Raw genomic sequence first — 12,008 nt, 5'->3', positions numbered from 1 at the left:
AAAAAATATTTTATATGGTTATAAATAAAAAAAAATAGAATCTTATTCTTCCAGAAAATTTATTAAATTTTGCGTACATAAACACACATACACATACGCGCGCGCACCATTCAGCATAACTATAGTTTAACATTTTCATATGCTTTTTTCTATTAATAATAATTCATTCAAATATAATAATAAATTGATATATGATTTGAGCTCTTAAACTCTAAAATCTATAGAAATGCATGTTAGATTGTAAAATGAACAAATTCTAAATACCATTCTGATACTCTTTTCAAATCAGATAAGAATAATTGTTATTCTTTTCTGTACCATTTTTCTCATACTTATCATAACGATCATTGTTATCATGACAGCTCTTTTTTTATTGTTCTTTTTATTATCATTATTAATATCTTTTATTACTGTAATTATTATTTCTATTTTTATTCTTATAATTATGTGGTTATCATTATATGTTTTCAATTATTATAATTTTATTATCATTATCATTATCATTATTATTATTATTATTATTATTATTATTATTATTATCATTATTATTATTATTATTATTATTATTATTATTATTATTATTATTATTATTATTATTATTATTATTATTATTATTATCTTCATCATCATCATCATCATCATCATCATCATCATCATCATCATCATCATCATCATCATCATCATCATCATCATCATTATTACCCTCATCATTATTAAATGAAGAAAAGTACAGATATTAATTGTAAAACACCTTGTAACATACTAAAAATGTTCTTGCTTTTCAATTGAATAAGTTATAAGATTATATGTACTTGTTTCAAATGAGTGCTCAACAAATTTTTAAAATATCTGATAAAATATAATAATAAATTCTTCTATTTAAAACTTCGCAATTGTTAGTATAACATAGGTAATAAAAGATGCATGATATACATCATTTTACACCTATAGATTGTAGAGCATACTTGTTATTTATATAAATGAATTAATGAGAAAGAATATAATAGGTTACATCTTATTACTCATCATTCTATTGCATCTCTACTATACTCATCCCATTCAGTTGCAAAATCTCTTGCTTCTGGTGATTCCTGTTCATTACTATCCTTATCAGCAACCTCGTCAGTAACTTCATCATCTCCTTCCACATGTTCCTCTTCAATAATCATAACAGATTCCTGTGATTCTTCTATTCTACTTCTATCTTCTGTACATTGTTCTTCATCATATTCAACTATTTCAGTTTGTTCTTCAACATATTGAATACCGTCTTCCATCTGATGAGAATTATTCTCATCTATAAGTTCAGATCTTTCATCTTGCACTTCTTCTTCCATTACTGCCTCTTCTACTTCCTCTACAACTTCCTCAACTATTTCTTCTGGCTCCTGTGTAATCTCTATAGATTGATAATCGTTATATGTTTGTCTGTCTGTTTCATCATTATCGTGAATATACACGATCATTCCATCTTCCGTACCTTGCATTACAATTTGTTCATTACCAGAAATATCCAATTGTTGTGGTTGTTGATGATGATCATTCTCGTCCTGTTGTTGATAATTATCGTTATTGATCAACATGATCATCTGTTGACCTTCGAATTCATGAGCATGATAGGTTGTAGTTTGTGAAATATCAGTTATTTCTGGTACTATGTATTCAGATTGATTCTCTACTTCTTGCGTTTCTGGTGATACACTATCTCCAACTCCGAGTGATGTCGCTATCCCACTTGCTACATGACTAAGAGCTTCTGCCTCCGAAGATGGTTCTAAAGAAATTGGAGGAACAGCTGCAGCCGTTTCAGAATCTCGTAGATCCTTGTGAGAACAGTCGATATGAACTTGCAAGTTCGTAACACGTACGAAAGTTTTGCTACAGTGAGGACAACGATATCCTTTTTCTCTCCCTTCCACATGATTACCATGTCCAGTATTGATTTCATGTGTGGTGAGATCAGTAATATCCTTAAAAACTTGAGAACATTGTAAACACTGAATTACTTCGAAGGTTGAAGTATGATGCCGAGATGTAGGACGATGATTATGATTTATTTGGTGTCTCACAAGCAGAGTTTCGGAAAGAGCCACATATGAACATGCTTGACATTTAGGGAAACACATGCTCTTTGGTGGAGGCACATTGTGTTTTGTATAAAGATGATACATTAAAATGTTTCTTTTTGTTGCTTTATAGCCACAGTGCTCACAAACTCTTGGATCGAACTTTTCCTCATGCACATCCTGCATGTGTCTTCTATACATATAATAATTCGTGTATTCTTCATCTAAATCGCATTTATTGCATTTCCATGGTCCAGTCTCACCGCCATCTACGTTACCGTTACACTTTGAGTCATTTTCATCTCCATTACTGCTAGACATTAAATGATCAGATTTCAATACCACATAGGAAACTTTTGTTTTACAAGGAGCACTAGTTTCTGCAGACTTCGCTTCCTTCTGCATTATCTTTAAACGTATATTTTTATTATTTCTAATCAAATGCGGATATTTTTTCAGTACTTCCCTGATTATTTTTGCGTGATTGTTAATAGAATCGTCTGCGTTTGTGTGACAAGATGAAGATTTCTCCAAGTTTTCTTTTTCTTCAAGATCAAATCTTACTCTTTTAGGTGTTGGTTGTGCATCTTGAGATCGCTCTGATGTATTCGATATTGTCCAATCATCATCTGAATTTACTTCTTTAGGATCTTTTTCATGTAATTGAGTATCATCTTCTTCATCTTCCGTTGAATCATTCTTGACATCTCTATCAGGAGAACATTTAAGAGAAGGTGATGAACTATCTCTTTTGTATTTTCCTGATGCTTGAACAATGGGTTTTGTATTATATGTAATATCATCAAATGAGGAAAAAACTCCAAGAGCAAAATCTTCTGCTTCAGGCAGATCAAATCGGGATGGCCCAGCAGTAATTTCCGTAGGCTTTTGTGCTGAACCTCGCAATTCATAATTTGCAGGAGGTAATTCTAATTTTCTTTTCCAAATTGGAAGCCTGAGTTAAAAAAAAAAAAAAAAAAAAAGTAAATGTTTAATAAAATGTAACTATAAACAACATGATATATGTCATGTAAAAATTAATAAAATTTATATACATACTTTCTACCAGGTAATGGTTGAGCCGAAAGTGTTGATGTACTTGTAGTTACCGTTCCTTCGGCTGGCAATGTTGTGGATTTTGTAATAATTGGAACATTTGATTTTGCTGGTCTATTTGTTTGTAATGCAGTTGTATTAAATTGAGCATCAAGCAGTTTAGTTAATACTGTCATTTTCATCTTTTGTGCAGTACGATATAATGCGTGTTGTTCCGAGGTCCAATATTCCAATTGTCCAGTGTACATAAAACTATACAAATTTTCAATTTTAATATCTTAGCTTTATACACGCACACGCGCACACACAAAACGCTTAAAAAAATATTTTTACCTAATAATAGACTTAACACACTCATAAGGCATATCTGGTGGCATAATAATAACTCCATCAAAATTCTCATCTTTTTCTTTTAACTGACGTTCCAATTGCATAAAGTAATCTGTACATGTTGTGATAACTAAGCGATGTGCCTAAATAATAAATACATATTGAATATATTATATTAATTTATAATATTTTAATTTAATAAATTTATAATTAGTTATATACGTGTATGATATTAATTGTAATACCTGTACAGTAATATCACTAGTTGGAAATTTGATTGTTAAATCAAGTAATTCTTCTTCAAAATAAAGCTGTTGAAGTCTCTGTAGAAAGAAAGTTCCCCAATTATCCACTTTTACTTGCTTCAATCCTCGCGAAGGGAGTGCTTTATCTCGATTAGTCGTTGCCTGCATTGTTTGATTATCTATAGACACAAATATTATATTAATATAACAAAAATGTTGCAAATATACATTTTTTTTTTTTATGTACAAGTGTTATATCTTTTTTCCCCATAAAGATCAAATTTAATTGTGATATATATATATATATATATATAATCATGAAATTTACAAAAGTATAAGTAGTTATACCAACACTATTTTGAAAAGTTTGTACTTTATAGCAATTCTATGAATTCTTTTTTTTAGCATTAATAATAAATTATAATTGATAATATAAAATATAGTTATTTAATACACAAAAATTTTATTACCAACACGATATCTGTTCTTTAATGCAGTGGCTGATTACTGTTATGCTCATAAATGTATTATTCTCACAGGTAAATCTCTTTTGTTTCCTTTCCTTTAAAAAATATAATACCTATAGGTATTGATACTGTTGGTTGGAATTTCATATTGTATATATTATAAGCTATTTTATTGCAAAATAGCAATATTGTTCTTATCACTCAAATATATTTAATTGAAGCTGGAAAATCCACACTGTAGTTAATTGTCCAGTTAATTTGCTTTTATACAAATTCTTGCACATTTATTTTTTATTCTTCTATAAAACAAAAATTATTAAACTTATCATAAGCTTTGATACTTCACAACTCACCTTGATCAAGATTGATTATGATCTATAGCTATAACCATATTACCATCCAATTATCATTCTGAATGAATACATTTCACTATTTTTTATATTTATTTAAATTATACAAATAATGATATAAATATGTAATATGCAATCAAATTTTAACGTAGTAAACGCACGCGCGTATGATACATTGAAAAATAAAAAAAATACGTTGGATTTTATTAAGTCATAAGCTAATATTTTATAGGACGCCGTCCGACGCGGATCGAACGTATATACATTTTTCAAAATTTAATAAAACACTGTACTATACATACATAATGTATGTAGGCAAATTAAAAAAACGCCGTATTTCAAAGGACACATACCTATTCAGGAATAGTTTAATATGTTTCGTTTAGCTCCATCTCTTAAAAATTTCTTTGCGACATCACCAACGTCGAGTGATGATCTCTCCCTCATAGATGGAGTTAACTGATCGCGAATATAAATCGGTGCGACCAACCTCAAAATATAAAATATCACGAATTTCGTATTTCGACTATTTAAGGCTGTTCACTATCTTTTGTTCGAAGCGTGTGACTTCAGCGACAGCTATGGACAAAATATGAATTACTATATAAATGGGGAACGCTGTTCCTATCATGCGTTGTCTATTGTCTCATTTTATAAACTTATATATTTTACAATACAGTAAATCCTTATGATTATGTTAACTTAAATACAATAATAGTACACTATTATGTAATTTATATATTTGTACTGCATTATATTATTATAAATACTTTACAACAGATCATATGTACTTGTGTAAAATATATGTATTCTGAATTAATTTTATAATTAAAAATGTTTTATATTTTTATTAAATATATGAATATATTTAATATTTGTACGAGAAATTAATATGAATATTATGAATATTATCTTATAATTATAATACATTGCAATAATTTATTTACAGTAACGATCAGCTTTCATTTTACTTCTTCGATCTAGTAATGCTTCATGTAAATTTCCATCTGTTTTAGCTTTTTCTAAGGCAGATCGATCTTCTTTATTTATTCTTAATTTTTTATCTTGGAATTTTTGAAATTTACGTCTAGAAAAAGTAATTTATTATAGACAAATTAAGAATTTTTTATAAATATATTAATGACATTGTACTTACACATAATTTACTTCTACATCAGCAAGAGAACCAACTTCTTCTTTTGGAATATCTTTATTAGGTTTATTGTCACGTTCTATTATACTTCTTATAGTAACATATTCTAATGAACCAGCTGTTTTATTTTGACAAATAACATCATCTTCATCAGTTATTGAAATGAAATTTCCAGTTGTATTACTTAATATAGCAAGTTTATCATCCTAAAAAAAAACATTATGATTATTAACATGTTATGTATTAGAATTGAAAATAATATCTATTTGATTCATCATTTGTCAAAGATATTACTTGAAAAATTGGTTCCCACTGTTCAATTGCACCTACTGCATCACTGCGTCCCACAACAACACCATTTTTGTCAACACCAAGATATTTACCATATCCAGATTTTAAAGCTATTAAATTATCACTTATACGAAATGCTGTTAAAATTTCTTCTGGGCAAGGGCCTTCTCCATCTGAATGAGGAGCTCCAAGTGTAAAAAGCCCATTATCAAGAGCCTTTACATAGGTTTGTTTTCCAAATTCAATAGCTACTGTACCCGTGATTTCTTTTGCACTACTTGTTTTCCACCACCCACCTATTTGAAAACAGAAGTTATGTAACATATTTATAAATACTTATGTTTCTGATATTATTTAACAAATTAGTAACAATATTCATACAATATATGATAAACAAATAATGTATATACCATGAAGCTTAGTATCTTCATTATCAATTGTAACGTTTTCCCTGGTCTCTTCTTTCTTCAATTTTCGTTTCTTTGATCTAAGAATATATCAATTAATAAAAAGAAATCAATTTTTTCTTCATAAATAATTCTTTCTGTCAATACCTTATTTTTTCTCCCTTCAAAACAAGTTTCCCTGTTCTTACTCTATCATATTCAGACATTTTATATCAAAACAATATCTTCTTAAAATAATTCAGCAGCTAAAAATTTGTACATTACAAAAATTAGTAAATATTTATAATAAACATGTACTCATTCAATCGTTGTACTTTCTAACCTAATCTTTTAGAAACTAACCTCTAAAACTAGTTAAAAAAAAAAAATGAAATTTCAGAATTATATTACAGAAACGAACATGCACGAGCATGAGCGGATATTCACGAAGTTGCTGATTTGCACGAGTCTACACGAGTTGACACGAATTCGCACGAACTTGCTTAAATGTTAACTTATACAAATTGAGATTTCCCACTCTATCTCTTCACAATTCTATTATAAATTATATGAATACTATGATTTTCAAATATGTCCGAGGTATTAGGACGAAAAGGAAGGATCATAACATTTAGTATTCCATTGAAAGATTTATATACATTAATTGTTAAATTGAAACAATAAATTTTTATTCATACATGAATAAATCAGTCGAAATCAGCTAATGGAAACATAATAATAAACACAAGTGCCTCAAATCTAAATCTTCTAAATACGAAATTTGACAAAAGTTGATCTATACAAAATTAAAATAATAAATATTGTGTATAGATACTTACCTTTTTCATAAGATCTTATTCTGCAATGAAAATAGACTGATATTATACAAGATATATTACTCTTTTAATAATAATCGTCGAAACGTTATATCTTAATAATGATAATTAATTTTTGGTAATTTCATAAAGTACATGTTCTTTATGTACAAAGAATATTAATGCAAATGATTAAATTTATTTGCCCGCAATAGTATTATCACAATTAAAGTGATTATTGATATTATTTAAAAATTCATTGATACAAGATTGTCATAATGAATCCCTTATTTAAAATCCTTTTCTTAAATTGTTGGAGCAATATTTATTTGATAATTGGAATATGTATGGGTTTAAGTCTCAGTTTGTTTCTGATACCAGTTAATGATTTTGAAAATGAAGGAAAAATGGAATATTCATTTCAATTATCAAATGCGCATGAGGCTAATGACGAATATGAACCTAAAGTAAATATAGCTAATAAACCATTGCAAGCACGAAAGATACCAAAAATGTTTGTACGTCCAAGATATTATTCTACAGAACTTGGAATTAGAGAAAAGCTTTTTGTGGGAATAATAACTAGTCGAATGTATTTGCATAGTAGAGATATTGCAATCAATAAGACAATTGCACATTTAGTGGACAAAGTACGTTATTTTATCTCAATACCAGAGGGTGTAAAACCTAACGTATCTCTTCCTGGTATAGTAGGTTTTACAGATACCAGAAGTATTTTAAAGCCATTTCATGTCATGAAATATATTACTGATAATTATTTAGAAGATTATGACTATTATTTTCTTATTAAAGATATTAGCTACATTAATGCAAGAAAGTTGATTAACTTTGTATCTAAAATTAGTGTGAGTCAAGATGTTCATGTGGGTATACCAACTGATATACAAACCTACTGTTCTCTAGGTAAAGTATTACTGTTTTGTTTACTTTTTATGTGATAAAATAATATACATATATCTAAATGAGACTATTACGATTTTCAGATTCTGGTATCCTTCTAAGTAATTCAATAATTCAAGAAATTAAAACAAATTTAGATTGGTGCGTACAAAATACATACTCAGATATAGATGATATTAATTTTGGACGTTGTATTGTGCATTCTTCATCACTTCCTTGTACAAACCAAATGCAAGGGCAGACATTCTTATCAATAAAGTTAAACTCTGCATTTAACTTTAAACAAGATTTATCAAAATTACTTCTGCAAGAAAATTTTTTAAATTCACTCACTATTCATCCTATTTATGACCATCTCAATTTCTACCGTTTTCATATGTACATAACAGTGGTAAGAATGTCATTGATAAATTAACACAACATATATTTTAATTAATATTTTGAAAAAAAAAATTAAATGAATAAGGGGCACATTTTGTTTCAGATGAAATCCATTGATGGCCAACAAAAGATTTTTGATTTGCGTAATGCTATTTTACAAACTAAGCATTTAGCACCAGTACATGAACATAATATATCATGGCCTATTGGCAATCGACCAGGAAACAAGCCTTTAACACGTTTTGATGTTTTACATTGGACATATTTTAATGAAACACATACTTTTTTTGAGACTGACTTTTTAAACATACGAAAGTTAAAAGCAGATGCAAAATTTGATATAGATCATATAATAAATACAATTACTAATAAAATAATTATGGAATATGATCAAAGGCTAGTGTTTCAAAAATTGATAAATGGTTATAAGAGATTTGATGCATCTAGAGGAATGGATTATATTTTTGATCTTTCTTTTATTGAAGTAACTACTGGAAAAGAATTATATAAGAGAGTGGAAGTATGCAAGCCATTAGGAAAAGTTGAAGTTTTATCAGTCCCATATGTAACAGAAAATACAAGAATTAATATGATATTAATTGTAAATACAAACAATAAAGAAGATGTGTTAACTTTTATGGAATATTACGAAGAGAATTGTATGCAAAAGAAATATAAAACTTTCCTTTTATTGGTCAGTATTACTTAAACATTTGTTAATTACTTTTTTTCGAAATTAATAAATAAACAAAATTCTAAATTTTGCAGGTCCTCTTATACAATGTCGAATCACCATCAAAAGGGCAAGCCGATATATATTATGGTATTAAAAAATATGCTTTAATGCTCTCAGAGAAATATAAAAAGGAACAGTCAAAGGTTACATGGCATTCAATTCGTTTACCAATCATTATAGATGCTATTGAAATAGATCCTATGCTTAAAATTGCTATTACAGATTTATGTATTAAAAAATTCTCTCCTGAGAGTTTAATTCTCTTTGTTGAAACTGGTATGGATTTGAAATTAGATTATTTAAATAGGGTATGTAAACAAAATAAGAATTATATAACAATTATGGATATATATATATATATTATATATTTTCATATATTAATTTTTTAGGTTCGTATGAATACTATAAATCAATATCAAATATTTAGTCCAATTCCATTTGTTGCATATCATCCTGACATAACATATACCGATGATAATAAACATATTGAAGTGGACGTTAATCATAATTATGGAAGATACGATGAATATAATTACAATAACATTGCGTTTTATGTTAAAGATTACATTGCAAGTATGTTTTATAAAATATCTTTCAGTATAAGCCTTAAAATAAATACCATTATTAATATTCTTCTATCGTGTTTCAGTGAGAAAGGCTGTTGAAACGAGTATTTCGTTAGCTCGTTCTGATAAAGACATCGCTGCTCTTTTGGAGCTTTCAAAAAATAATCCAATTACTTCTATATTTGACATGTTTGTATCTTTTAGTGACATACATACACTTCGTGCGGTAGAACCGGCATTGAAGATAAAATATAAAGATATACGGTGTATTAGTACTCTTAACAATGATACTTACACAATGTGTGTTAAACAAAAAAATATTCATTTGGGTCAGCGTAGTCAGCTTGCTAAGCTTATATTGGATTACAAAAATTATCAAAATTAATTTTATTATATTTAGTTGTTATCACAACTACATTTTGTGAATTAGTATATTACTTATACACTAGAAGTATATAATAATAAGATTAAAGAATGTTAGTTATTTTTAGTTGATTTTCATGGTTCTTGCTTTTTTTCTTTATATTACTCAATGTTATTTTTTCTATAAGTAAAAAGATTTAGTCAATATATGAAGTACTTTTCCGAAATAGTTACAGCATTGTAAAGGGCATTAAATTTAAAACATGAAATTTTTACAATTATTTAAAATGATTTAAACAATTATGTTTACATCTCAAATGTATTACATTTGAAATAAGATAAAGTATTAATCTGATATATGACACATTGATATTACCAAAGTTATAACTATATAATATTAATAATTTTTTTATTCAAAAAAATGTATTTTTTATATAAAGTTTTATTCAGAATAAATGAAATTACATAATAATAGTTATGTTGTGTGTGGTAATTGTACACTCTCTTAGATATTTTTAATATTTGAAGAGATTAAGATTAATATTACGAATTGCATATTCTGAGCGTATATGCAATCAACCCAATCACTCGTACATGCGTACATGTAAACACACACGCAAACATTTACTCAAATTGTACGTATAAATTGTATAAGCCGGCTTTACCCTTGATTGTTAAATGTGCCCTTCATCACAGTCGCTGATATAACTCAACATAATACGATCTTATATCATTTTTTTATTTATTTATAACATCGTATTAATTTGTAATGTCTTAATACTTATCGCGTTCTTTAAAGAAACATATCCGTGCATCATAGTTCAATTTATTTCAATAAATTTAAATTGAAAGTTTATTGGAACTAAATTATACCCGGAACACGATAATGTTTGTCTTTCCTTAAACGTTTTAGACAACATAAGAGTATATACATAAAATTAAAAAAAAATATATATATAATAATAATAATAATAATAATAATAATAATAATAATAATAATAATAATAATAATAATCTGATAAACAATCGCTTATTAGTTATTTATCGAGTATTTCTAAAAAGATTACTGATTTTATTAACTAAATTACAATTGTATCATAATAACCATCCATATTGCGCCGCAGATTTGCCTAGAAATCATATACCTTAATTAATATAGGATTCCCTTACATACAATATATTGATATAATATAAAGAATAATACAAAGATATTAAAATAATATATACTAATGCTGAATAATTGCGCTTCATTTTTTTTAACTGTAAAGTCAAACTTACTAGTTCTATATTAAGGCAGTAATTATTTTTGGAACTGAATTTGTGCATGCGCTTGTACGAGATCAGGTGTACCTAACGATGATTAATTATAAATGATTTATCGGTATATGATAATGGCCATAACATTATTATTAATTTATTTGTGTCAATATAAAAAAAGAAACAAAATATTTCAAAATTTTAAATTTAATTTTAAGGAGATTATTTACAAATTATTTGAATTTACTAATACCTGCAACAAGCATATTTGTATCTAGATTCTTTAATGTTTTATATTACAAATTTTTAAGAGGATTAATTATGATTTTTTAAAATATTTTTATGTTATTATTAGGTACACCTCCTTAGTACAAGATATGTTAGAAATGTTTGTACCGTTTATTTATACAAAGGTGGTTCAAGCAATTAAAATGGAATTAAATATTCAATTAAAATAAAATAGCATAAAGTGATTCTTGTTTAACTAAGGTCTGTTATAAGATCTTACTCTACAACATTTTTTATATATTTTTTTGATATGTTTATTTTACTTTTAAAATGTTCAATTGTTCAATTAAAATAAATGATTTTAAAAAAAATGTTATTAAAAAATGATATTAATTTA

At 27.0% G+C, this 12,008-nt stretch overlaps 3 protein-coding genes across 10 annotated transcripts; 1 reads left to right on the top strand and 2 right to left on the bottom strand.

Moving 5' to 3' along the window:
• Positions 1–621: 621 nt before the first annotated feature.
• On the bottom strand, positions 622–4,998 carry LOC124957844 (centrosome-associated zinc finger protein CP190). Of its 8 annotated transcripts, none has more exons than XM_047515253.1 (6): positions 4,868–4,998; positions 4,168–4,463; positions 3,698–3,876; positions 3,456–3,595; positions 3,126–3,374; positions 622–3,021 (listed from the first exon to the last, which is right to left on the bottom strand). In XM_047515253.1, the coding sequence occupies exons 3-6, from the start codon at positions 3,863–3,865 to the stop codon at positions 1,026–1,028; spliced, it is 2,553 nt and encodes an 850-aa protein (XP_047371209.1). In that variant the 5' UTR covers positions 3,866–3,876; positions 4,168–4,463; positions 4,868–4,998; the 3' UTR covers positions 622–1,025. The 8 variants fall into 8 exon arrangements, with proteins under 8 accessions (XP_047371209.1, XP_047371203.1, XP_047371207.1 ...); XM_047515247.1 differs by having other exon boundaries at positions 4,172–4,463; XM_047515251.1 differs by having other exon boundaries at positions 4,172–4,259; positions 4,868–4,966.
• Positions 4,868–6,729, bottom strand: LOC124957849 (protein FRG1 homolog). The gene is made up of 5 exons (XM_047515276.1): positions 6,513–6,729; positions 6,369–6,445; positions 5,962–6,254; positions 5,671–5,873; positions 4,868–5,601 (listed from the first exon to the last, which is right to left on the bottom strand). The coding sequence occupies exons 1-5, from the start codon at positions 6,569–6,571 to the stop codon at positions 5,454–5,456; spliced, it is 780 nt and encodes a 259-aa protein (XP_047371232.1). The 5' UTR covers positions 6,572–6,729; the 3' UTR covers positions 4,868–5,453.
• Positions 6,730–6,850: 121 nt separating this feature from the next.
• On the top strand, positions 6,851–11,922 carry LOC124957845 (chondroitin sulfate synthase 2). The gene is made up of 6 exons (XM_047515256.1): positions 6,851–8,083; positions 8,164–8,471; positions 8,565–9,155; positions 9,230–9,505; positions 9,587–9,770; positions 9,847–11,922. The coding sequence occupies exons 1-6, from the start codon at positions 7,438–7,440 to the stop codon at positions 10,146–10,148; spliced, it is 2,307 nt and encodes a 768-aa protein (XP_047371212.1). The 5' UTR covers positions 6,851–7,437; the 3' UTR covers positions 10,149–11,922.
• The last annotated feature ends 86 nt before the right edge of the window (positions 11,923–12,008 follow it).

The sequence above is a fragment of the Vespa velutina genome, chromosome 2 (genome assembly GCF_912470025.1).
Source record: "Vespa velutina chromosome 2, iVesVel2.1, whole genome shotgun sequence".
Lineage (NCBI taxonomy): Eukaryota > Metazoa > Arthropoda > Insecta > Hymenoptera > Vespidae > Vespa > Vespa velutina.
This window is presented reverse-complemented; position numbering and strand designations above follow the sequence as displayed.